Source organism: Anopheles coluzzii, chromosome 3 (assembly GCF_943734685.1).
Source record: "Anopheles coluzzii chromosome 3, AcolN3, whole genome shotgun sequence".
NCBI classification, from domain to species: Eukaryota; Metazoa; Arthropoda; class Insecta; order Diptera; family Culicidae; genus Anopheles; species Anopheles coluzzii.
In genome coordinates, this window is record NC_064671.1 from 81,990,131 (window position 1) to 82,015,625 (window position 25,495).

Sequence of the window (25,495 nt, forward strand, 5' to 3'; positions counted from 1 at the left end):
ACCGATGGGTGACGCGCGAATGAAAGGGCATTAAAGCAGGAAAGTGCGAACGGCTGCCAGAGCGCGTGGGAAAGAGATAGAAAGGGCGCGAGAGAAACGGCACAGTGAGCGAGAGCCATCAAGGGAGAGGGATTGAAAAGTGTCTGTAGAGGGAGAAGGGAAAAACATTCAATTGATTGTGATGGAATATTTGTGTGTGTATGTGTGTGTGTGTTTTCTAGATATTATAAGAAAATTATTTTTCTTCATAAACTTCTTAATTAAATTGAAAAAAAAAACTTTAATGTGCGATCCTGCCAGGAGTCGAACCTGGAATCTTCTGATCCGTAGTCAGACGCGTTATCCATTGCGCCACAGGACCTGTTGCGAGGCAAAGTGCTTATTGACAAACCGGCACCTCTCACGCTTACACATTAAGTCCGGATGGCAATGAATTCAGTAAACTTATAATTCTTTAGAATAAATGTTCTTTTTAACTTAATATTTTTCCACTACCCATTTAAACCCCCTTAGGCTTCCGGTTAAAATCCTCTAAAACAATGAGGAGAAGCAAAACAAAAAAAAACCCCAAATCGAATGCATCCTTGAACGCATTTCGGGTAGTGATTGCTGTGTTGTTCTTCCTACAATGGCGGTAATTTATGCTCTGCCACCCTTCCGGCAAACATGCATATTCATCCGGGCGGCACATCAGCGGTTAAAGGGGGCAGAGTGATCCTGAAATGACCTGAATCGCGTCGACGCTGATGATGAATGAACGGCCTTGTTGTTAGGGGTAGCTGATTTGTGAACGGTCCACCACCAATAACATCCCGTCATCCAACCGGACCCAGTGTCCTGGGTAATTTTTTTTCTAGCTCCATAAAAGCGAAAGGGGTGAGGAGAGTTTTATGATTTTTAAAAACAGTGTTTTTTTCTTTTCTTTCTCACAGACAAGCGTAACCGTGGGTAGGAGAGGCGTTGATGTCCTTTTACGATAGAAATAATAGATATAGTTTATTGCCAAACGAAGAAACCCAGGCTTCTACCTCGTTTTTTCACGCTTTGTTCTTCTCTTCGCTTTCTCTCTCTCTCTCTCTCTCTCTCTCTCTCTCTCTCTCTCTCTCTCTGTGTCTTTCTTTAAATTTAACGAAAAATAAAATTGCGTCTATTATGCTTAAATACAACTCCCTTCCAACCAAGTGGTGGTGTGCTGTTCATCCAACATATTATTGCTCTTCATTCTCCTGATAGCAACATAAATAAATATACGTTTACATTATACATTATATACCCCAATAAATGGTCAACAATTTGGAATATTAGTCGAAATAGAATTGTGTAGACGATTGAATAAAAATGGAATAATTGCTGCAATGCAAAGAGTATGATTAAATAGCGTCAGTGCAAAAGATGCGCTTTCAAGCGGTATATGCAATGAATAACAGAGAATTTCCTTCCCAATCCCTACACGATGCACGCGGAATCAATGGAATCGTTCCCTCGAGCAGTCAGCGGGTCAAGCGAGTCTCAAACAGCAATCACAGCAATCTCGCCGGGTAGCACAAACGATCCCTTCCCCGTTATTGCGCGCGCTACACTACTTCAGCTTCCACAGTGGATCGAGATCTTTAAACGGATCGTTGTTGGCTTCTTCCTTGACGGTGCTGCTTGCCACCTGGGCCGACTTCATTTGGTACGACGTCAGTATGCCACCTGTCGCAGTGGAAATGGAGTAGATGAAACACGTTAACAATTAAAAACTAAAACAATCGCTCCAAAGCTGCACGGCGCTTACGTTTGTTCAGTATGCCATGCCCGTTATTAAGCACGATCTGATAGGACAGCTGTATCAAGTTCGGATCGCGCAGTGCACCCTTCCGCTGGCAGCAGATCCGGTACCAAATGTCGATCACATCTGCAAAAGGAAAATTGCCACAGGCAAAAGTGTGTTAGTGTATCGTGTAATTGTGCCTCTCTTGGCTTTGTTTTCACATACTTATCAGCAGCGGTTTCCTGGTTTGGGTCGCCAGTATGGTGACGATCGCCACCGTCACCAGGCTCGACCGATCGGTCCCGTTCAGGCAGTTCAGCACGAGCGGACGCAGCTGCGGTGGTAGCTTCTGCTCTTGGTTGTACTGGCGGTACGAGTCGATCAGGTTCTGCGCCACGCCCAGTATCTGTTCGGGCGAGTTTTTAGGCCACAGCTTCGGCTGCAACAGTGCCACGGTCAGGGAGTAGTCCGAGCCGAGCATGCTGATGCGCAGCGTACGCTCGGTGCAGTGCGTTAGGTCGAACTGCTTCATCAGCGTTACCGATACGTCACCGTAGCTGAGCTCTTTGCCGACTTCCGTGGGCCAGAAGGGATCCAGCAGCTTTAGAGAAGGTGGGGAAAGGACGCAGAGAGCGTTGTATAGTTGCTTAATTTTGTGCTAAAATGCAGCAAAAGCACACAGCTTACCTCGTTGGCGGTATGCAGACAGACAATCACGTTCGACTTCTGGGACCAGATCATGTTCCAGAAATCGTTCACCGTGTTCGGTAGCGGCGCTTGGGCGAGAATGAAGTGAGGGCAGCCAAACCCAAGGTCCTGTGTGGGAAGAGGGAGAACAAATTTATGGTAATAATATTATTACAAAATAAACTCCGCTTTTCTTCAAACAATAATCAATTCTAGTAGCGTTTGGTATGATCTGTATGGTGGAAAATGAAGCTAGCCAGGTATAATAAAGGGCAATAGTGGCGAGGCCGGGTGGGGAAACTTAAACTTACCAATTTTGAATCCTTTTGAAACTTTTAGTTATTTTTTTGATTAAAAAAGGTGAAAAAGTTTGAAAAAAAGAACGGAAGGAAAATTAAACACAAAGTCCAAGGAATCGATTTTTGTTTGTTGTTTCAAATAAAGGCTTCTTTCCACTTCCATAGCTATCAAGTAGAATTTTCGCGATCATGTCCGGTTACCACATAAGCTTGTCCTTTTTTTGCGATCTTCAAACGAAACAAACGAACTCACCTTTACGTAAACCGCGTTGATGTAATTGTCCGTATCGGTGGACAGCTGAACGCGGGCGTGATCGTACGGGACGCAGTCGATCGAGCGATTCTTTTCCGGAAACAGGCGGGCCACGCTCACCTGCCGCTTTGCCTCTTCCTTTACCTGCAGCATGGGAAAATGAGTCATTATACGGGTTTTTTGCACACAATATTTATCCATTTGAGTAGTGGTGGGAGCTCAGAATCAGAACTACCCTATTCCGATTCCGACTCTGATTCTGAGATTCTCATCGATATTCTTATGGAGATGTCGAAAACGATTCCGATTTCAAAACCGATTCTGATTTCCGAGCGAATTAAGAATCTGGAGCCGATTTCGATTCCGGAACAGATTCCAATTCCAGAACCGATTCTGATTTCGAAGCCGATTTCAGAGTCAATTCCGGAGCCGATTGCTATTCCGGAGCTGATTCCGAAACCAATTCCGAAGCCGATTTCAGAATCGATTCGGGAAAACTGATCCCGGACCTACTATCCAGAATCGATTCCAGAAAACTTCGGAGCTAGCCGGAATCAATTCCGACGATAATTTCATTTTTTCCCATCACTACTTCTGAAACTCAAAACTAGTGATGTGTTCTCTGGAGCACTACTTCGATCCAACTCCGACAAATTTGGAACCACTAGTTCCGCCCGGAATCGGAGTCATCCGGAATCGTCCAGAATCGTTTGGAGTCGGAAACGTCCGGAGTTGAATGGAGTCGGAGTTATTCGGAGTCGTCCAGGGTCGATTGGAGTCGGTCGGAGTCAATTGGAGCCGTTCGGTACAACGTGCTTGTGATCAGGAATTTCATTTAATTGAGTTTTAATCTTTAACTTTAGCGCATGCACTTCGTATACAAGCCTTTGTTTCTAAAGCCGACTCCGGACTACTCCAGACGACTCAGAACAATTGCGAGAGGCTCACTAGACCCCAAACTCACCAGCAAATCTTGCAGCTCTTTCCACTTGCTATCCAGCGGGGTCGTGCCGTTCAGCGTTTTCACGCCGCTCGTTTCGACAAACTTCTCCAACCGCTCCACCTCCTTGTGGAACCACTTGAGCGTCGCCCCATCCTCGAACGGGTCCGGTTTGGTGGGGCGCAGGAACACATTGTCCGCCGGGTTGGCGGCAGCACCGGACACCGAAGCGGTCGCACCACACACCGAGGCACTTTCCCAGTCGAAGCTGGAGCTCAGATCGGAGCAGAGCGACAGGTTGTCCAGGCTTGGTTTGCGCTCCCCAATCACCGACGAGCTCGCAGCGGGCACAGCGGTCGGAACGGTTTGAGCCGGGTCTGGAACGACCGCCTTTTCCACAACCGGTTTCTCCACAACCGTAGCTTTCGTTGGGGTAAGAATAACGCTGGCCGCTGCTTCACTCCCATCGACTGCGGTGCTGCCCACGATCGAACCGGCCGTTGGTTGGGGCTGCAAGATTGGTGCCGCAATCGGTGGGACTAGCGCGGGCGAAAAATCAATCCCCGAGAGGAGGTCAATATTTTTCGACTGCGTCGTTTGCGGCGACACGACCGACTGCTGCTGGGTGGTGGAGGAGGATGATGATGACGCGGTGGTCGTTGTCGTATTTTGCGATCCCGTACTGTCCACGTACGAGTTGGTGTGATGCGAATAGTGCGCCACATTGGCCGTGGGGTCGTTCGGTGTGCTGTGCGCCGCTGGCGGCAGTGGGCTCTGCTGCACCACGGTGGCCGGATCGGGTTGCGATGCTAAATACTGGTTCGATTGCACGGTGGAGTAGGTGGACGTTTGGTGATAGTAGCCGGCGGAGGTTGCTGCACCGCTGGTTGGGTTGTAGTAGGATGAAGTTGCATTCGCGGGCTGTCCTTGTGGGTACGCGGAGGGCGCTGGAGTGCCGCCAGTGGAAAGCTGATACGGCTGGGAGGCAGATGAGTCAACCGATGCTGGTGCCGCTGTTTGGCCGGATGCGGAGTACGTCGTGGCCATGCTGCTGCTGCCAAGCTGCGGATTGGACACGTACTGGTTCGCGTACGAGCCGGCCGTTGCGTTGTTCGAATCGTACTGGAAGCCGCTGGTGTAGTCGTACGCACCGGTTTGCGGATTGTACGAATAGCCCGGATGCGACCCGTACGAGGCAGTCTGTTCCGTCTGATAAGGCGCTTGCTGGTAGTACGGGGTGGTGGAGGAGCCGGCCCCGTACGTTTGCTGCGGTGCGGGCTGCTGATACGCTTGCTGTTGGGGCACTGTTTGTCCGTAGTTTCCGTAGGCGGCGGTGGCGGCGTCCTGAGACGAAGACACGGACGTCATTGATTCGTTCGAAGATGTCGGGTAGGGTGTGGGGTAGGCGTTGGGTTGTGACACAGTTGGATATTGCTGTTGTTGTTGTTGTTGCTGTTGGTTAACTCCAACCGAGCTCTGATAAGCCGCTACCTGTGAATATCCCTGATTGGAGCTCGTGCCGGCGGTTTGATTCGCGTAACTTCCATCCGCCGTCGGTTGTTGGAGATTCATGGCAGAAAACTGTTGATTCAGCTGGCCCCAGGAGGCTTGCTGTTGGGTTACGTCGGACGAAGCGGATGACGCCGACGGAGCTGGGGAGGGCTGTTGCGCCGGTGGAGGCATTTGCTGTTGACCGTACTGGCCGTAGTCGTATCCGGTTGTGTTCGATGACTGAGGCACCTGTGCCTGATTGTTGTTGTAGTAATAGTTCGTGGAGGTTTGATTTTGGTACATTGGATTCACGTATCCCGTGGCAACGGTGGAGCCAGTGGCAGATGGCTGTGGCTGAGATTGGTGCTGGGTAGAGTACTGACTGTAATCATACCCTGTTCCTGCGACGGACATGTTGGAATTACCTCCATATTGCATTTGCTGTTGTTGCTGTTGTTGTTGTTGCTGTTGTTGCTGGTGATACTGCTGATGATAATTGGTGTACGAATCCTGATAGTATCCTCCCGTACCGCCTCCCGCCATCCCTACCACCGGCGCGTTACTTTCCGAACCAACCGGAGCAGGTCGTACAGAAGGCAAATGGGTAGTCGGGTTCTTATCCACCCCTGCCGCTTTTATAGATCCCAAGCTAATGGTGCCCGCCTTCAGATAGTCCTTCAGCTTTGGACCTCCGCTTCCACCACCGCTTCCACTGCTCGAAATGCCCCCAGCACCACCACCGATCGTCCCAACCGCTCCACTATCGACCGACGACCGTTTCAGCACATTGCTCGACTTTAGCTTCTGGTTGCGCTCCTCCTCCTGCACGTCGCAGGCTGCCTTCACCCGCGAGTACAGCTTCTGCACGTTGCTCTGCAGCTTGCGGTAAAACTCCAGCCCCTTGGCGCTCTTCGACAGCAAATCCTCGTACACGTCGAACGAAGCGGACAGCGAGGAGAAGAACTGATCGCGCTTCGTTTTCACATCGGACAGGCTTTTCAGTGCCGGCGCACACTTGGCGTACACCTCGGTCAGCGCTTTCAGTATGTTTCCCTGCGCCTTCATGTTCTGCTCCAGAAACCCGACCAGCTGATCGTGCTTGCCGAGCTCCTTCCGGAACAGCTCGTCCATCTTCTGCTTCTGCTCCGAGCCACCGCCCTCGAGGGCGATCAGCTGCGACGTGATGTCGTCGTCGGTGATGTTTTGCCGCAGCTCCTGGTACAGCTTGATGCGCTGCACCTTCATTTCCTTCACCTTCTGCACGATCGTGTTCAGCTCCTGGAAGACCGCCTCGTCGAACTGCTCGGTGCAGACCGGGATCTGCGCCTTAATGTCCGGCAGCGGCTGCGACAGTATCTTCAGATTGTGCACGTGCAGTCCCATCGCCTTCCGCAGCGTGTCGTTGCTTTCGCCCGCCTTGTTGTGCGCCTCCTGGTATTTGGCCAGCTCGCGCCCAAGCTCGACCATGTGAGCGCCACCGTTCGAGCGCTGCCCGATCTTGGCCTGGTACTGCTCCTCCCGGATTTCGTCCTGCCGGAGCAGATTCTTGATCTCCTTCAGCGTTAGTTCCACGTCCGAGCAGGTATCGGCCAGGGTCGACATCGACTGCACCAGATCGCTGATGGCGTTCGGTTTCGCCTGCAGCTCCGCGCAACGATCCACCAGCCCCTGGGGCAGTCGCTTATCGTCCGCCGTCCGTGGCGCCTCAATCGCGTCCAAGTTCAGCGAGTCGATAAACGTTTGCAGCTCCACCTCCTTATCGTCCAGCTTGGTACCGATCGTGCGCAGCAGCGTAGCCTTCTCCTCGCTGTACATCGAGCTGCTTTCGTGCGCCTTCATCGGCACCAGCCGATGGAAGATGTCCTCGCCCATCGCTTCCGGGTCGGTCACGTTGAACGCGATCCCGTTCACCAGATTCGCGCCCTGCACCGCCGTGATCGCGCTCAGATCCGGCACCTCCTCGTGGTAGATGAACTCGTTCTCGTTTTTCGCCGCCTTTCGCTTCGCCTCCACCACGTCCATCGTGAACTGCAGCGCGTCGTTCACCTGCTCAATGTTCGCCAGCCCCTTCGACTCTTTGCGCGCCTCCTCCAGCTTGTCGAACGACGCCTGGTACAGCGCGACCCGCTCGCCCATCTTCTGCTGCTCCTCCGACTGCTGCCCCTGGTACAGCAGCAGTATGCAGGACAGGTAGGAGATTTTAAAGCGCACGTAGCGCCGCCACTCCTTAAACTGCTTGCTGCCGACAATGTCCTGCACCCGCCCGTCGTCCCCGCTCTGCGTGAGCAGCGCCGCCAGCGCCGAGTTGTAGTAGCTCACGATCTGTGCCGTCACCTTCGCGATGATGCCCGACTTCCGGTTGTCGCACAGGCTCTTCTCCATGATGCACTCCTGGGCCTGGGCCAGACAGAGCGCCTGCATGAAGATGAGCAGCTCGGTCGACAGGTCGCCCTGCAGCAGCAGCGCGTAGTTGTCCTTCACGTACCCGTACGCCCAGGCCGCACACTGGAAGTGGGTGCACGCCTTCTTCATGCTTTCCGGATCGGCCCGGCCCTCGGCTGCCCCGAGCTGCGTGTGCAGCGCGGCAAAGTTGTGCAGCACGGCTGCCATCTCGTACTTGAGGTTCCATTTCGTGAGCGTCGCGCCGGAGTACAGGTCCTTCCAGTGGAAGGTGAGCAGCTGCTGGCCCTCGCTCACCGCCCCGAGCAGAAACCGGTTCTGGATCGAGTGGAGCTGGCAGTAGTAGCGGCGGACGGTGGCCGTCCCGTCGACGTCGCGCGTCGGCCGCACGGCATTACCCCGGAGCTGCTCGAGCTGATAGCATTCCTTGCTGTACGAGGCCGGATCTTCCTGGTAGTACTCCGCAATGTACTGTCGGGGACGGAAGATAAAGAACGAGCGAGGTCATTGCAGCAAATGCTAATTTAATTTACGACAGGCTGAGCTGTGACGTCCTCCATAGAAAACGATGATTCATTTGCCACTCCCCCCTATCGCCTCCTGCACCCTGCCTACCTGCTTGAGGGAGGAAAAGTTGGTCTGCTCCGGGCTGGTTTTCAGCTCGAAGCTAACCATCGGCATCCGCGGCACGGCCTCCATTGGTGGGGCGGACTGGTGTGGACACTCGGGTGATCCTCAATCTGGACGCTCTATCACGGTGAATTTACGAAAACCCCGAACGTTTGCACAAACACACTACCCAGCGATATTCACACACTCTCTCTTCTTTCTTCTCCAAAGAACGGAATCGGTTTGTTGTTTTTTTTTCTTTCCCTGACAAAACAACAGCCGATCAGGCACGGTGGGACGTCCCGCTGTCAAACGCAACGATGCGGGAATGGTGTTGATTTTTAGAAAAACACACGAACAAAAGCAATTTTAAGTAATTAAAAAATAGAATATATTATTTTTATGAAATTAAGATAAATTTGGAGGCAGAAAACTTTGATTTTTACGAGAAAAAATCGAAACTATAATAATTTTCTTGTGTATGCGTTTACGACACCTCGGGTTGAATACTTCTCTTACCCGTCTGCCTGCGCTGGGCCTTTTCGCTCGCTCGCGCCTGTCAAACAAACCCATCATCATCATTTTCGCGTACGACACGGAAGGGAACGAAAATATAATTGTTCACCTAGCTGAACCCTTCCGAAAAAAAAAGAAAACTGCACCTTGCTGCAGTGTTTGAGGTGAAAAGAGTGTTTGGTGATCATCTTCCGCCAGATCAAAGCAACCGACACAATCGAAATCGAAAACGAAACGACCTGCCAACAAGAACAGGAACATCAGTGAGCAATTGCGTGCAAAAGTGTGTTCCTGCTGTGTGCGTGTGTGTGCGTTCGTGAAAAAGCAGTGAAAAAAGAGAAAAGCCCCCCTGGGAGAGTGTTTCGCGGTTCGGGTGTGAAGAAGGTGGAAGCGTAATTGCGCTTTTGGGGGAAAAAGATGGTCCCGCCAGCATCGTCCAGTGTGTGCTGCCGTCCTGCTACTGCCACCACCACCCCCGCTGGTCAACACTGTGGGGCAGATGTGCAGTGAAGAGAAGTGAAGAAAGGAAACGGTGCCCTTTTTGGTTTGCTGCAGCAGCAGCAGCAGAAGGGTAGGGGCCGAGAAGACGTGCGTGCGGAAGAAGCGAAGAGTGTGTGTGTGGGAGAAGAAGCAGAAGAATCCGAACGGCGATATCCACACACACACACACACACATCCGTGTTGTGCGTGAGTTTTTTCGCGTAAAATTAAAGGTGTAGCCAAAGCGCGGAAAGGGTTTACGGGCGGTCCCCCGAGATAGAGTGCGTGCGTGTGTGTGTGTGTCCGTGTGTGTGCTCGCGCGACAGAAAGAAAGAGAGGGCTGCCCGCTTCCGCTCGCCACCGTGGTGTGAATAAAAGTTACAAAGGTAAGAAGTGGGTGGGTTTCTTATATTGTAAAGCAAGTCGTGGGTAGTGGAGGGGAGCGGGTGGGTGGTGTGCCAAACGGGGTTACAATTGTGCAACCAGCGGCTTAAATTCGTGCAAAAACCATCCCTTCCCCCGGCGCACCAGGTCAAGGATCACGTCGTACTGTGTGTGTGTCTGTGTGCGTGGAAAATTGGGTGTGCACATGGGTTCAGCAGAATGTTTAAGAGCGAGGTTGTGCGGAGAAGCAGCTCTAAATTAAATTAAATTGAATAATTCTGTGACCTAGCTGGACCTACGATTCGAGTGAGGGGTTGCATGAGGTGTGATGAAAACGGGTTGAAATGTTACCCATCATCCCCCACCCCCACCCCTTTTTGTTGGCTGGGAGAAACAATCAATACCATCATCGCGCACCGGCTTCTGCGATTTGCCGTTTTCCACGCGTAGCAGATGGTGTGCTGCTGCTGCTGCTGCTGCTCTAGAATCCTTGCAAATTGCATCTGCGCTAATGTACAGTGCAGTACACAGCGTTGTCTACAGCACGAAATTGGAGGCTAATTTTGGGAAGGATTTGTTGAGATACGATGATTATTCAATATTGTGTAAAGAATTTTATACTACTTATAAAAGTTCTTAAAAATTTCGCCAAGAAAAGCTGGAATTATCAGCTCAGATTTAACTGCAACAGAGGTTGAATTGTCGATTCAATTGTTTGAATAGTTCCGATTCCGATAATTTCGGAACCGACTCCGGAAGGTAGGTCCTCCCAGCAATATCCGAAGTCGGAGTTGCCCGAGAGTCTCCCGGATTTGGAGTCGCCCGGAGTCGTTCGGAGTCGTCTGGAGTTATCCGGAGTCGTTCGGAGTCATCCGGAGTCATCCGGGGTCTTTTGGAGTTGTCCGAAGTAATCGTTGCGCGGCTACACGAGGTGAGATATACAGCGCAATGAACTATTTGACAAGTTAAATATCTGACAGATATAGCTAAAGGGTTGGGGGAAATACAAAATCCGCTTTCAAAATTCACTTAATAAGAGTATCTTCTTACGCAGAACATTTTCTAATTTGAGGAAATGATGAATTGTTGGCTGGAAATTGACGAATTGCTTGATATTGAAGTCATTTAATGGATTTAGTTGCGATTTTGTAAACGTTATTTGTTTACATTGCACATCAGCTGGTTGCTGTGATGTATTATCTGACAGTTATTTTATCTTCCGGACGACTTCGCACGACTCTGGGTGACTTCAGGCGACTCCGGACACATGCGACTCCGGAAGATCATCCATTATTTAAAAAAAATAATTTGATATTGTTCCGCCATAACCTATATAATTACATTGACAGATAAAATCGGATGAGATGATCCGATGATGATGAATCGCACATCCGACGTTATCGGTCAAATTTCGTGTAAAATTCGTTTGATAAAATCGCATCAGATGGAAACTGCCACGGGCTTAAATCATAATGTCGTACGATGCGTTGAGAAGATACAACAAAAATCCGACAATAATATCTTGAGAAAAGAAACTGAAACGCACGACCATTCAATTACTTAAACAAACATGGAATTTGTAAACATTATTAGGGCTTTTTTTTTAAACAGTAACGCAATTTATAACGCCAAATCTTAGTGTTCCAATGTATTAATTTTAAAAGCTAAAACAAATCCAAATATATTCTTACAAACAAATTAAATTCATTCGATGACGCATTATTTGTGTCACACACTGTACTGGTTGCGTACCTTGGTTGCGCGCAAGCGAGGGCTTACACCGCCACAACACTGCAGCCAGCCAGTGGGAGCACCGTTATCGCCACACCGGGTCAGAGTCCGGCTGCATCGCATCGTCACGGCCCGGCCAAAAACCAGCCGAGAAACAAATCTCGGGAACTCGTTTTTAGAACCGCGGCTGCTGCTGCCACGTTCTTTGCCCGTTGCCGTTTTGGCGCACCAGCACGAATTAACCTGTTTGGAAAGGAGCGTTAGAAAATACTACCGCTACGCGGGACCGCGGATCGAACGGCACGGAGGACAGGTTCTTACAGTTTTTAGTTGCGCTTCGTCATTCGCGGACGGAAGAATTTTCAGTGCACAATAAAAAGACGATTTTGGTTTTTCCTCTCTGATGGTCCAAGTAACCTTTGTGCAATTAATGGCAACGGGCCTTAGTTCCAAAAAGAAAAAGGTTGCACATTCCGTACCAAGTGATTGCATTTCGGTCAAATTCGTTCTAAACATACCGTCTCTTCTTCTTCTTCTTCCTCTTTGCAGATAGATACCGTGTGGGGTTGGGCCTCTGCCCCGCTGCGCCTTGCGGGTAACAGAATGGGTGACGTGCTCATATCGGACCGGCCACCGTCACCGGCGAGGTTAGTAGTAGTAGATGCCTTTGTGATGCCGGCGAGGCCTCGTCCAACTCCAAAATCTCTCTAATGATCTATTTTCCTTTCTTCTGTCTCCAAAACCCTTCCAGCAGACTATCGCACACATCGGAGAAGCATCCCCGGGTGACGCTGCAGGAGCTGAACGTGCTGCGCCGCCACCGGGAGCTGTGCGATGTCGTGATCAACGTGAAGGGGCGCAAAATCTTCGCCCACCGCGTGATCCTGTCCGCCTGCAGCCCGTACTTCCGGGCGATGTTTACGGGTGAGCTGGAGGAGTCGCGCCAGACCGAGGTGACGATCTGCGACATCGACGAGAACGCGATGGAGCTGCTGATCGACTTCTGCTACACCTCGCACATCGTGGTGGAGGAGTCGAACGTGCAGCCGCTGCTGCCGGCCGCCTGCCTGCTGCAGCTGGCCGAAATACAGGACATCTGCTGCGAGTTTCTGAAGCGCCAGCTCGACCCGGAGAACTGTCTCGGCATACGGGCGTTCGCCGATACGCACTCCTGCCGGGAGCTGCTCCGGATCGCGGACAAGTTCACGCAGCACAACTTCCAGGAGGTGATGGAGAGCGAGGAGTTTCTGCTGCTGCCGGTCGGCCAGCTGGTGGACATCATTTGCAGCGACGAGCTGAACGTGCGATCGGAGGAGCAAGTGTTTAATGCGGTAATGGCCTGGTTGAAGTACAATGTGGCCGACCGGCGCCAGCACCTGGCGCAGGTCCTGCAGCACGTCCGGATGCCGCTGCTCAGCCCCAAGTTTCTGGTCGGCACGGTCGGGTCGGATCTGCTGGTGCGGTCGGACGAAGCGTGCCGCGATCTGGTGGACGAGGCGAAGAACTATCTGCTGCTGCCGCAGGAGCGCCCGCTCATGCAGGGGCCGCGCACCCGGCCACGGAAGCCGACGCGCCGCGGCGAGGTCCTGTTCGCGGTCGGTGGCTGGTGCTCGGGCGACGCGATCGCGTCCGTGGAGCGGTTCGATCCGGAAACGGCCGACTGGAAGATGGTGGCGCCGATGAGCAAGCGGCGCTGCGGCGTCGGGGTCGCCGTGCTGAACGATCTGCTGTACGCGGTCGGGGGCCACGATGGGCAGAGCTACCTGAACAGCATCGAGCGGTACGATCCGCAAACGAACCAGTGGTCCTGCGATGTCGCCCCGACGACGAGCTGCCGCACCAGCGTGGGGGTGGCGGTGCTGGACGGCTTCCTGTATGCGGTCGGCGGCCAGGACGGGGTGCAGTGCCTGAACCACGTCGAGCGGTACGACCCGAAGGAGAACAAATGGTCCAAGGTGGCGCCGATGACGACGCGCCGGCTCGGGGTGGCGGTGGCCGTGCTCGGCGGCTACCTGTACGCGATCGGCGGTTCCGATGGGCAGTGCCCGCTCAACACGGTCGAACGGTACGATCCGCGGCAGAACAAGTGGTGCGCCGTCAGCCCGATGTCGACGCGAAGGAAACATCTCGGCTGCGCGGTGTTCAACAACTTCATCTACGCCGTCGGCGGGCGGGACGACTGTATGGAGCTGTCGTCGGCGGAGCGGTACAACCCGCACACCAACTCGTGGAGCCCGATCGTCGCGATGACGTCCAGGCGCAGTGGGGTAAGGCGTGGATTGCGAGTTATTGTTTTTTTTTTGAATTTTAGCGCACGGCAATTGTTTAAATCAAAAATGTGCTTTTGCCCCAAACACAGGTTGGACTAGCGGTGGTGAACGGTCAGCTGTACGCCGTCGGCGGCTTTGACGGTACCGCCTACCTGAAGACGATCGAGGTGTACGATCCGGAAACGAACCAGTGGCGCCTGTGCGGCTGCATGAACTATCGCCGGCTCGGTGGCGGCGTCGGTGTGATGCGCGCCCCCCAAACCGAGAACTACATGTGGTAAATAGTCGCTTTTGCCTCTATCTCTGTCTCCCTCTCTGTCTCCCTCTCTCGCTGTCTCCGTCTGTCTCTCTGCCTGCCTGCCCTCTAACCCCCAGCAGTCGTGCTCTGGATTCTTTCTCTCAATCTCCCGTGTTTTCCTTTGCCCTGCCCTCATCCGTAATCTGTGTGCAATTCCGCAAACGACCATGCAATGATGGAACCTTCTATTTCCTATCCGTCCGTGGGGGGGGGGGGGGGGAGGGGGGAGTGCGATTTGTTTGTGATAGGAAGAATATGGTTGTTAAATGAGAGGAGGGGAGAAAAACGAGTGTAGGCTTGTACATCAAAGTGTACGTCTGGAAGTTTAGCATTAGAAGCGTTTAACGTTGCTGGGAAAGGAGCCTCTAAAGAGACGCCACACGCTATTCATGAGTCAGTTAATGCTTTAGTCAGCCTTTTCTTTCTTTTTTATGCTTTTTTTAAACAAGCAAAATTTTGTTTCTCTTCAGTACGCGTTCAAAGTTTCATAAAGAAGCCCCATTGTTTCGCTTGTGCGCTTTTCTTTTCTTAGTTTCGTCTTCGTCGTTCTATAATTAGCAGCGTGTGTGCAAGGTGTCATTTTAAAAATCATCGCCAAACCGCCTCCCATCACACCGTTCACGCGACTTTCTCATCATTCTCCCCCCTTTCTCCCCCATCTTTCGCCCGACTTCATCCTTCATCACGCTTCTCACACGTTCCATCCCATCCACCACACACCGCTTCTTCACCCATCACCGCGGCCCGGTCACCAGCGCTTACGTGCGCGCGCTTGGCTTCGTGGTGGTTTTTGGGTTTTTGTTTTGCTCATATACTTTTGTTTTAACAATCATACAAAACCTCTTTCTTTACTTACCTTTACTTTTAGGATTCGCAAAGATTCCGTTGTTTAACATTCACACAAAACACATGCGGCCAGCTTCTGCGCTGCTGCGCCGTCGGGCGGCGCGAGGCAGGAGCGCACGGTGCGGCAGTTCGGCGAAGTGCCGTGGAACAGAAGTGGTCCGTACAAATGAGCAAACTGTATGTGTGTATGTGTGTGTGTGTGTGTTTGTAGGAAAAAGCGGACACGCGTATTATAAGTTTTTGCTGTGTTTTTTAGTAAGTAAAGAGAAAGACGTGTGGGCAGAGATGAGCAAAAACAAAACAAAAAGGAGACAACAACAAGGCAGGCAAAGGTTAGACGGTTTAAATCAAAAAGTGGTTAAATTAAAAGGTAGTTGTCGCTCCTCCACACTACACTGCCAGTCGGTGCGTAGGGGAAGTTTAATTGCAGGCAAAATAATGCTTAGGAAGGAAGGGGGCAAGTTTAGAGTAAATCCATACCACATAACGTACACTAGATAGCAGCAAACCCTGATCAAGTTTTGGAAGGCAGGTAGAGTTCAAGTCCATCCGATTTTGATTTCGGTTCAAAGCGCGACTCACACTACTCACACACACGTTAACAGCGGCTAATTTCATACACGCAAACAATCTAAGTTATTAGGGGAGATCATTTATCGATAGTTTCAAATAGAGAGAGCGAGAGAGAGAGGGAAAGAGCTAGCAGTTTATTTGTTTGCTTCCGTTTTCGGAAGTGTTTACATGCGTGAGGCGAGAGAAGAAGAGACAGTTACAAGCAGCAACTACAACAACAACAGAAAAATGCGATTATTTAAGTGCTTTTTGCATAATTGTTGTCTAACAACGTTCAATATTTTTGATATGGTCTGTTTTTTTATTGCTTTATTTCTTTTTGTTCTATTTGTGTACACACTGCAAGAAAAAAGTGTGGTGTGTGGATTTATTTTTTAAAATACCAATTGGCACTTGGCTCTTCACAGTGCTTATGTGTTTTGTACATTTACTCTTTTTTACAAGTTTTGTTGTTGTTGTATCTTTTTATTTTTCTCCATTTTTGATGCAATTTTTTTTAGCCACAATCATTTGCTTTTGCCTTTGCTTTGCTGATGGTTTCATATTGTTCTTTTTTTTTTAAAAAAAAAAAGGGCCAGCTCTAGCTGACTTCACTATTGTCCGATCTAATCAAATACCATACATTTAGCATGTAGTAGGCACGATTACAACCTTCCACTTTGTACATATAGAACCACCCCACCCCCTTAAAACGTTGCATATAGATCTCAATCTTCACGATGAAAGGAATTGTCACAACTAGACAAAACAAAACAGGGCAAAAACGAAGGCCAAGGCAGGATAACAAAGATAAAGATGCGTCCGCAGGCGTTTAGGGTTAAAACAGTGATTTCATGTGCACCGCTCTCACACACCCACACCTAACATAAAAAAGAATATCACCGCATGTGCTTAATGTGTTGTTACTTCAGTTTTGTTTGCGCTCTGCTTCTCGTTCTCCGTTTCTTCTGTGCGATGTATTGTTTGGCTTACTAAAATGCTCATTCTAAGCCCGAAAACGGGCACAGCAACGGTGCGTGGTTATAGTTTATTAGTTTTACATTCAATTTCCTCTCCACATGATGGTGCACACTGGCAGTGGACTAATGAAAAAAACAAGCAGAACAACAAATACTAAACTGAAAGCAAACGTGTCGTGTGTAACAGAGAAGAAACACAATGCTCTTATTTAATGATGGGAGGGAAAGATTTAAAAAAATAGGAGAGGAAAAACGTTTCCAAACGTATGGCAGTAGAAAGTATTAGGAATTACTATAAAACACAAGCAATGCTCCGTTTCTGTTTCTGTGCTTCACAGTCTTACTCGGCGTTCGGAATAGATAATTTGCAACGGTTTCTAACCACTTCTTTAACCGAAAGGGTGAACAAACGGAAGAAAAAATGTCGAACTAATAGTGGAAAAATAGTCTTAGGAAAATAGTGGTAATTAAAAAGAGGCAGAGAAGGGCGAGAGCGAGAGATCATCGAATCTGCTGTCCCACGGGGAATCAAACGAATAAGAGAACGTTAGCGGCAGAGAGCCGGCACTGTACGAAAATGCTTCCACGGCTCCAGTCCAGTCCAGTCTCCCCGCTCCCACGGCGAAGAAGGTCAGTGTGGTGTAAGAATTAGTTGATAAGCATTCGCACCGATAAGATATGTTTGGTGGGCGATCAAATTCTCAGAATTGCGGACAGCAGCAATTAGCCAGCCGCGTGTACCCCTTTCCCTTTTCCCACACTGTTACAAAATTGATGCCAACACCGGCGTACACTTGATAGACGCTTTTTGTTGTGTATCTTCCTGACAATCGATGGTGTCACAGCATGGTGAAGAAGGGCATTGTCGATTGTGTAAGTAGATAAAACTCATAATCCGTGATGGTGACAACTGCTTCTAACAACTGTCGTGGCTTAAAATTGTGTATAAAAGCAAACGTTTCCTCGGTGGACAAAAAAACATCCTTTCACCCACTGCTTTTCTTTAACCGAAACATGTGAACGGTTTTCGTGTTTAGTATTTAAGAAAATCGCCTTTCTCTCTCTCTCTCTCTCGCTTCTTTTCGCTGGCTCTTTCTCATCATGTAGTGATTTAGTTTCATGCTAATTTATTAGACTCGGAGGGACGACACGCACGGGAAAAGGAAGAGATTTAATTGTTAAACGGTCAATGAAGCTGTACGAATGTGATTTTGCGAAGGTCGGTGAACAGAAACTATTAAAGTATATGAAGAAAACTATGTATAACAAACACGTGTACGCAATCAAGCTGTTAGCGACAGCTCTTAACTGTTCGTATTTAATCCGTGCAATCGAACATGATGACAATTTGCGTAAGTAAGGGCTGGGTTGCGACGAAATGGGGAGATTAAAAGCGTGTAACGTATTTTTTTTTAAAGTCTGTTTTCAGGGAACACCGGGCACCGAAGGAATCTGAAGAACATGTTTAAATAATCTGGTTCCATGAACCGGATCGATGCCGTCGTTGATTTCCTTTATCATGAAATTTGGCGGATTAGCGCCTACACCCCCCACCACATAGTAGCCGCGTGGCCAGAAAATAATAGTAGTAGCCAGGTATCATTTTATTCCCTTCGTTAGTTATCTTTTACGCACGATAAGTTAACTTTATGGACAAACCGGTACTAATTTCGTTTGAAAATGGTTGATCTCGCGGAATGGGGAGAACCTTTTCATTATGTAGTTTGCGTTGCGCCACCACGGTGAACGGAGAGTTTTCGGTGTCGGTGCTGGTTCGGTCTAGAAGGGGATAAACGATGTCGCGTGTGCCAGTCAGTAGCTCCTATTCCCGTCCAAGATCGGGACTGGCCGATGCTGCGGTTGACAATGTACGGCCGGAATCGCTCGCAAGCTTAAGTTCGCTGGCCCCGTCTCTCAGCCAATACGCGCTGGGAAATAGTGCTGGAGCCGTCGGTGCAGTGGCCGGTGGAGAATCATCGATGGCACGCGGCGCTGTCGATGGGTTCACGGCGACCCCGGTCGGTCAGCTGGGCGTGACGGCTTTTACGGAGGGCATCTACACGGAAGGAGGCCACATTAACCCGGCATTCAGCGAGGCTATGACGAACAGTGCTGGCCAAATGCTGACGGAACTGGTCGGGGAGGAAACGATGGACAAGATGGAAAGGATGGAACAGAAAATGGCACGCGCGGTGGATAAGATTACCGATGTGGAGGTTTCGGCCGGCGAGATGGCGATGGTGGCTGGCGTGATGGACTACCTGCCCGAGGGCGAGGAAGAACCAGCGGTGCCCGAGGACGTACCGGATGCTGGGGAGACGCCGGACCTGTTTACCACGCCGCTGGAAGAGCCGGTAGAGGCGGACGTGACCGTGCCGGACATGCAGGAGCTGAACGTGGGAGAGCTGGGACGGATGGGCGAACCGACGGAGGAATACATTCCACAGATGGAGGTAAGTCGTCCTTGTGGCAGAGGCGGATTAACACGACGGGAGGCCCTAAGCGGTCATACGGATCGAGTGAGAAGTTGTGAGAAGAGGAATTCTAAACAAGAGAAAGATTGGGAAGCAAATGTGAGCGGGGAGTGTCTAGGGGCCCCTTCGAGACTTCGGGGCCCCACGCGGCCGCTTAGTTTGCGTACTGCTTAATCCACCCCTACCTTGTGGGACGTCATAACGTGCCAGACGTGTGGACGGTGAGACACTAACTATCTGGTCGATATCTTATCGGTATCGTCACAGTACGTTATCTTTCGGGTTCAGGTCGTGATATGACGTATAAGGGTATTACTTAACGGTTGTAAGAGACGAAGTCCTTTTGAAACGTGAGGTGCGTAAACAGTGATAAGCGGGACTGATGTTGATGTGCGCATTTATTGCCAGGGACCATAAACCTGGGTCTAGTCGCACTAAGAGAAGGCATTTCAAACCTTCATCATATGATCGGATCTTTAAAACTGATAATGTGATTGGTCAATGTACCGATTCAGAGAGTTCTTTAGGAATTGTTGCTACGCTAAAATATAGAATATTCAAGAAAACTATTGATTAGAAATGTTTTACGACTACCAGTAGACACCAGTTAATCTGACCGAGTTATGGTGCAACGCAAATCAATATGCTGTGAGTCCTTGAAATATCTAATTCCAAAACTAACCCAGTTGTAGAACTGATCTTTAGCCCATACCGGTTTTTGAACAATTCCCGATACTAGTTCTAGCTCTGGGGCTAGTACCCGAATCTATACTGTTGTCGGAATTGATGCTAACTCCATATAGGCTCTGAAAGCGAACTAGACCCTATACCGGTCTTGGTACTGATCCCGAACGGTCTTACAATTTATTCCGAATCTTGAAAGGTTCAGCAATTGATTAACAAATAACTATTCAGATTCTGCGACGAAGTCTGAACTTAACCCGATCGTAACCCTTTCACCCGTAACAGTTCCTAGCCAGTACTGGCATTGGTCTCGTAAACTTGTAGAATCAGAAAGGGTTCTTAACATGATTCACATATCATGTCTAATGTATCTAATCAATACATAACCTCTTCTGCTCCAGGAACTAGACCGGAACCCATAACGATCCTGGAATTTATCGCGAATCCTATAAGGCTCCAGAATAGATTCGCGTAACTCGTGCATATGCTGGGACTAATGATGATACCAACTCGGCTCTGGGACTGATTCCGAACCCAAACTAATTCGGCAACCGTTTCAGTACGCTTACTGGAACTGGTTGTAATCCTGGTCTATTCAGAGAAATGCTTTACTCATCCTCATCCCTGTCCTTAAACTGATTCATATCTCATGCTGAACAATAACCTTTATTGGATAATTCAGAACCCGAATTTCGAATCAAACACTAGTACTGGAGCTTTTCTCGGAACTGATACCCAACGGGTAACGGTTGAGTTCGGTTCTGGAACCAAACCCAAACTCATGACGGTACAGGATCGGATTTCGAATTCATGTTATTCCAACAACTGATTCTTGTACCATCACGATCCAGTGATTAATTCTGAACCTTCATCAGTCCAATAATCATTCCAAGTAACAGCGATAGAAAAAAAACACCAAAAATTTAGACAAAAATAGTCGAAGGCAGGCATGTTGTTGTTGTTGTTGGCTCATCCGGGGAGAACAAAATTCACGGCGAATTCAGCGTTGAATTTTGCTTAATGTTATTATTTCCCAAGCCTCTGACGTATCGCGAACGTCACCACAAAACGGGGGGGGGGGGGGGGGGGGGGAAGCAGTGTTTGTTGTTGCTAGTACCCCTGCATCAAAATACCACAGCCGTGGGGATTTCTCTCTTTTTATTACTGCCCTTACGCCCCATGCATGCCCCGGCATCGTTCGCATTGAGTATGAGTGATGTCATTCGCGGCAAAACGTTCCCCCGAAATCTCCCTCGAGCGTCGTTTCGATAGGGGCTGGCTGCCGTTTGCTGTATTGGTGTGTTTGTGTGTTGCTTTTGGTCGCGCTTCTTTTGCGACGAAAGAGACCCCTTCTATTTTCTTACTCGTATTGGTTGCACCTTAGCTGCCAAAACAACAACAGTCCCAGCAGAGATGACCGCATGCGGGTCGCAAGGGTACAGCGTTATTTAGAATCGATTCCAACGTTAGCCGGTGCGGTTGCGGTACGGTCAGTGTGCGTTAGAAACGTAAAAACACACGTGCACAGTGTTCGGGGGAGGGGGATAAGTTTTTGCCCGAGATCGAGAATGAGTTTCAACTGTCCACTGTGCGAGGTTGTCTTGGAGACGCGGGCCGACCTTGACGAGCACGTGAAGGAGGAGCACACGACGTACTACTACGACACGTATCTGCTCGTGCCGATGGTGCTGAATGACATCGCTACGGTTGGAACGACCACGACCGTTCTCACCAGTCCACCGACCGTTACGGTACGGTTCGCCTGCCTGCCTCGATCCATGCTGACCCTTTCATCCCTTCTTGTGTGGCTAGGGTGGTTCCAGTTTGACGTGTTGCTTTGCTTATTCTTTGCAGGACGCTGGTGATGCCGATGCAGATGGTTGTTGTTGCTGCTGCTGCTGCGGCGAGGACGGTGGCGATGATCTGTGCGGCTGTGGCGATCTGTGCGACTGCGGCTGCGGCAGCTGCTGTGGTTGCGGCGGACTGCTGGGCTGCGGTGACTGTGGGGACTGTTTCGGCTGTGGCGATTGTATCGGGTGCGCCGACTGTGCCGACTGCTGTTCGTTCGACTGCTCCATAATGTGAGCCTAAGGCCTGGTTACTTCTCGAATGAGAGAGAGAGAGAGATTGGAGCGAAACTAGTGCAATCGTTACACCCGTCCGTTTCTAACTCATAGCCACGCACTAGAGTTAGTTTGTATGTGTGTGTGTGTGAGAGAGAGAGGGAGATGGAACGAAGAGTGTGTGGTGCTAAGGCCTACTGCGTGTTCTATTGCTGCTAAAGTGTACAAGTATGTACAGCAAAATAGAATGCAAAAGACCATCTAAAGTCCATCTCGGTTGTCCAGTGTCATACTACTAACGTGAGCAGATTAGCCTAGCGGACCTAATTTAGTGTATCATATTGAGCTGAACTTAGGATAACAAATTATGGAGCTTTCCATTTCTCACCGGGCATATGAGACAGGGATCCGAGCGTGTGTATTGATCCTCAGCTCCGGTGTGAGCAGAGATTCGCCTCTAAACTGTAATCCACGTGTGCCACAAAATATCTCCTCTAGCTAGGGTTTCCTTCTTTTTTAATGCAGGCTAAGGGGATGGTACAGCGGTTAGAAAGCTGCCAATATAGTAAGTTAACACAGTGTAATTTTTGGAATAGCTTGTTTTTGTTTTATCCCCTTATCGGAACGTTAAATACCGATTGCTACCCAAGCTGAGCCTTCCTACCCGTTTGTGTTCAGTATTGCCCTTGAGCTTATATGATAAATGATAAACAAATGTATGTACGAGCGTGTGTGCTACTCGCATAAAAGTAGAAATAAGATAAATTTTACATTTTGTAGCCACTGTTTTTACCTTTCACGTAAAGAGCTAAGCTGATGACACTGAAAGTGCAATATTTCATTACTCATTGTATGTTTATGGCCATGCGGTCGTATTGCCGTATAAGTATTATCGTTTATCAGCTGATTACTTTATCGGATTGCTAACCGGAAGCGTAAGGTAGACGTTGTGTGTGTCCAAACCCCCCAAGATACCGTTTAGCGCCTCTGGTTCTTCAATAACACGTTTTCGGTATTTGGAGAACAGATAATGCATTACAGACAACGATGCTAAAAACTTACTCACTCTCGTACACTTATCTTACCGTCTGCCAAATGTGCAGACGACTTTATGGTGAGGTGTTCGTAGGATTTGCCAACTTCCGACACTAACCGCCATAGGTATTGCCTGATAAGCAACGTATAAGCTTGCGTCAACCATCTTGAAGTACGATAATTGGGCAATTTCATTAAGATAAAAACATAAATGAAGGTTGTTTGTGTAGGATTCCATTATCCATTAGACCACAGGATCATACATGATCATTATCCATTAGACCACTGCATCAAAAAACTTTTTTTGTTGAATGAGTAAAACTTTGTTTCTATTGTCATTTTGCTTGATAATTGTAATAATGATATTAATTGTTTATCAAAAAATTTAAAAATATTTAAAAACAATCCTTTAGAAAACTTTAGGCGTTAAATTAGGCCATTTGGGTGTGATTTTTAATTACAATTATTCCAATTATTCTCCAACCAACCAAATTTTAAGCCCTCCAAAGAATCCGTTGAAAATATGTTATATCCAAAAGAAAGATCCTCCAAAAGAAATATCGCCCTTTGTGCGTATTCTCTAGCTCCCTCTATGAGTGAGCGTGTGTACTACCGCTGTCAGTGCTCAACTAACACACACACATACGCATCCAACGGCAATTGCCTACTGGCAGGCGCACACTGCACGGTACGCGTACTGTCAGCAGCCTCCGACACAGATTGTCTACCTTCAGGCGCAGCACACCGCACAGTCGATACGATGTTAACATATTTTTAAGCCAAGTTTTGTGTTGCAAGTCCTTTGCCGCGCCGAAAAAAAAGGGAAACGTATACACACACACGCAGACACAATCTACACAACCGATCCGCAGGAATTTGAGACTGAGAAGGAAGACAAGCAGTCTGTTAATCTGGCAGCAGGTCCCATCATCCCATCACCCCGCGCTAATCGCCATGCAAATCGCATACGACGAAAGACGTCCCCCGCTGCGACCGAACGAGCGTATGGTGCTGTTTTAGGCCGGACCTAAAACCAGTGGCACACGAGGAAAAAAACGAGTGTTTCGGTTACTGTGTGGAGCCTTCTGTGCAGTGTGCGTCCGTTTGTGTGAGCAGGATGGAACCGGACCGTGGTGTGGCGGTGCTGAGCTTCAAGTGTCCGCTCTGTGATATGCCGATCGAGTCGCAGGAGAAGCTGAAGCAACACATCAAGGTCACGCACAGCCATTACTACTACGATACGTATCTGTTTCCGCCGGAGATGCTGTTCCCGGGCGCGTCGTCCAGCGCGTCGGCCAACGTGGAGGGTGTGATCAGCCACGAACCGGTAAGGGAGGAGGGCCTTAGCTGCTTACTGCCTCAGCTGGGAAGTTGGGCTATGTCTCTATGTTTAAATCTCGCTTTCCATTTTTAGCTCTCCACGCAGGAAGTGACAATCGAACAGGCGGAAGAGGAATGCTGCACCTGCTGCGGGTACGAGGAGACGGGCGGTGACTGCGGGTTTTGTGACTGCGAGGACGATGCACAGGGCGAATGTGACGACTGTCTGGTGATGTGAATGCTGGCCGGGGGTTTGTTGCCGCTTCCACTTCCGTTTCAATTTCCAGCGCCGGGAGAAAATGGTACCCGGGGGCCCGCAGGGCTGTTGGCTGGTTGGTTGGTAGGGATATACCGCCATACCGCAAGTATTAAATCAATACAAACTGTTGCACACCTTTTCCACCGGCGCTGCATTGCCATTTCGCCAAGGACGCTCAGCCATTCGCCCGAAAGTGCCTAACAACTCCAATCTGTCCGGTTTGTTTTAATTTTTGTATTCCAAAAAACATACAACCTCCCCCAGGAGAGGCATCAGGAAAATTGGCGCTACAAAACCAGCATTACGGGGATAGGAGACGGCTTCCAAAAGCTTATCAGCTGCACCCAAAAAGATACTTGCCAAAATCATAATTGCTATCGTACGAGAGCGTGGCCAAACGAAAAGAGCATGTAATGCTTCCTTCTCTACCAAATGGTGTTGAACACTTTGTGGAATAGAAACAAACAAAAAGAAACCTCCCCAAGACTGTAAGACGTCCGGTACTACATGCACCTTCCTTCCGCTTGGAAGAAGACGCACAAAAAAAAAAAGAAATGAAAAGAACCCCAAAACGAACCACCGATTAAGTGTTAAGAAGGAGGCTTTTGAGCGTAACACGAGCTTTCTAGTTTTCATTACACTCTTCCAAGAAAAAAAAAACAGAAAAAGACCCTTCCAAAACAAACAGAGGCGGTGGGGAAAACACAAAGAAAAGAAAAGTTTGCATAAAAGGGTAAAATAGCGTAGCTTTAATGTAAGATTTCATTTACCAAAACGGTCCCCATTTTAAAAGCATATTGCTCTGTCGAACTAGTATTTAAATGGGATGTTGAATGTTAGGATGTGTTGTAGTTGTGTGGTAGTATTTTCACCCCTCCGCATGGGAGCACGCGTCAGAGTCGCACTCTTTTACTCTTGTGGTAGCTTGGAGGAGTCGAGGACTAGGCAAAATTCAATGTATTTTGTGTATGCGTGTTGCGTGCTTATACGTTTGTTAGTAGATAGTATGGCAAGCATGGCAATACTTAGACTGTAGTACACGATACACGATGCACCATAAACAAAGACACACACACACATTTACTCATAACATGATATTCAAGATCATGATCAATGCAGCCTAATTAGAGCAGATCGCTGAAGCAGTGAAGCAGCAGCTGGCGAGTAGTTT

The 25,495-nt window shown here is 49.2% G+C and overlaps 4 protein-coding genes and 1 non-coding gene across 7 annotated transcripts; 3 read left to right on the forward strand and 2 right to left on the reverse strand.

Moving 5' to 3' along the window:
• Window positions 1–288: 288 nt before the first annotated feature.
• Window positions 289–361, reverse strand: Trnar-acg (transfer RNA arginine (anticodon ACG)). The gene has a single exon. It is a non-coding gene; the product is annotated as a tRNA-Arg (tRNA).
• A 605-nt stretch (window positions 362–966) lies between these two features.
• LOC120956434 (tyrosine-protein phosphatase non-receptor type 23) lies at window positions 967–8,705 on the reverse strand. 2 transcript variants are annotated; one of them, XM_040377902.2, is made up of 7 exons: window positions 8,439–8,699; window positions 3,957–8,294; window positions 2,993–3,136; window positions 2,441–2,569; window positions 1,979–2,354; window positions 1,778–1,897; window positions 967–1,695 (listed from the first exon to the last, which is right to left on the reverse strand). In XM_040377902.2, the coding sequence occupies exons 1-7, from the start codon at window positions 8,520–8,522 to the stop codon at window positions 1,580–1,582; spliced, it is 5,307 nt and encodes a 1,768-aa protein (XP_040233836.2). In that variant the 5' UTR covers window positions 8,523–8,699; the 3' UTR covers window positions 967–1,579. The 2 variants fall into 2 exon arrangements, with proteins under 2 accessions (XP_040233836.2, XP_049465089.1); XM_049609132.1 differs by lacking the exons at window positions 967–1,695; window positions 1,778–1,897; window positions 1,979–2,354; window positions 2,441–2,569 and adding an exon at window positions 2,638–2,772 and having other exon boundaries at window positions 8,439–8,705.
• A 281-nt stretch (window positions 8,706–8,986) lies between these two features.
• Window positions 8,987–17,761, forward strand: LOC120955811 (kelch-like protein diablo). 2 transcript variants are annotated; one of them, XM_040376992.2, is made up of 5 exons: window positions 8,987–9,814; window positions 12,093–12,190; window positions 12,295–13,810; window positions 13,903–14,090; window positions 14,980–17,761. In XM_040376992.2, the coding sequence occupies exons 2-5, from the start codon at window positions 12,147–12,149 to the stop codon at window positions 15,002–15,004; spliced, it is 1,773 nt and encodes a 590-aa protein (XP_040232926.1). In that variant the 5' UTR covers window positions 8,987–9,814; window positions 12,093–12,146; the 3' UTR covers window positions 15,005–17,761. The 2 variants fall into 2 exon arrangements, with proteins under 2 accessions (XP_040232926.1, XP_040232927.1); XM_040376993.2 differs by having other exon boundaries at window positions 12,298–13,810.
• A 102-nt stretch (window positions 17,762–17,863) lies between these two features.
• Window positions 17,864–22,489, forward strand: LOC120955812 (uncharacterized). The gene is made up of 2 exons (XM_040376994.2): window positions 17,864–18,942; window positions 21,502–22,489. Exons 1-2 carry the CDS (start codon window positions 18,286–18,288, stop codon window positions 21,730–21,732), a joined length of 888 nt encoding a protein of 295 aa, XP_040232928.2. The 5' UTR covers window positions 17,864–18,285; the 3' UTR covers window positions 21,733–22,489.
• An 86-nt stretch (window positions 22,490–22,575) lies between these two features.
• Window positions 22,576–24,992, forward strand: LOC120959348 (uncharacterized). Its single transcript, XM_040382653.2, has 2 exons — window positions 22,576–24,072; window positions 24,160–24,992. The coding sequence occupies exons 1-2, from the start codon at window positions 23,863–23,865 to the stop codon at window positions 24,301–24,303; spliced, it is 354 nt and encodes a 117-aa protein (XP_040238587.1). The 5' UTR covers window positions 22,576–23,862; the 3' UTR covers window positions 24,304–24,992.
• The last annotated feature ends 503 nt before the right edge of the window (window positions 24,993–25,495 follow it).

What these genes read in the sequence shown, in the direction of transcription:
- LOC120956434 (XM_040377902.2), bottom strand. Translation starts at nt 8,522, where the DNA reads ATGGAGGCCGTGCCGCGGATGCCGATGGTTAGCTTCGAGCTGAAAACC. An exon ending in GTCTGCATACCGCCAACGAG is followed by an intron (nt 2,355 to 2,440) that starts GTAAGCTGTGTG and finishes CCTTCTCTAAAG; the next exon opens with CTGCTGGATCCCTTCTGGCC. An exon ending in CAGGAAACCGCTGCTGATAA is followed by an intron (nt 1,898 to 1,978) that starts GTATGTGAAAAC and finishes TTCCTTTTGCAG; the next exon opens with ATGTGATCGACATTTGGTAC.
- LOC120955811 (XM_040376992.2), top strand. Translation starts at nt 12,147, where the DNA reads ATGGGTGACGTGCTCATATCGGACCGGCCACCGTCACCGGCGAG. An exon ending in CGGCCACCGTCACCGGCGAG is followed by an intron (nt 12,191 to 12,294) that starts GTTAGTAGTAGT and finishes AAACCCTTCCAG; the next exon opens with CAGACTATCGCACACATCGG. An exon ending in CAAACCGAGAACTACATGTG is followed by an intron (nt 14,091 to 14,979) that starts GTAAATAGTCGC and finishes CTTTACTTTTAG; the next exon opens with GATTCGCAAAGATTCCGTTG.
- LOC120955812 (XM_040376994.2), top strand. Translation starts at nt 18,286, where the DNA reads ATGTCGCGTGTGCCAGTCAGTAGCTCCTATTCCCGTCCAAGATCGGGA. An exon ending in AATACATTCCACAGATGGAG is followed by an intron (nt 18,943 to 21,501) that starts GTAAGTCGTCCT and finishes TATTCTTTGCAG; the next exon opens with GACGCTGGTGATGCCGATGC.
- LOC120959348 (XM_040382653.2), top strand. Translation starts at nt 23,863, where the DNA reads ATGGAACCGGACCGTGGTGTGGCGGTGCTGAGCTTCAAGTGTCCGCTC. An exon ending in GTGTGATCAGCCACGAACCG is followed by an intron (nt 24,073 to 24,159) that starts GTAAGGGAGGAG and finishes TTCCATTTTTAG; the next exon opens with CTCTCCACGCAGGAAGTGAC.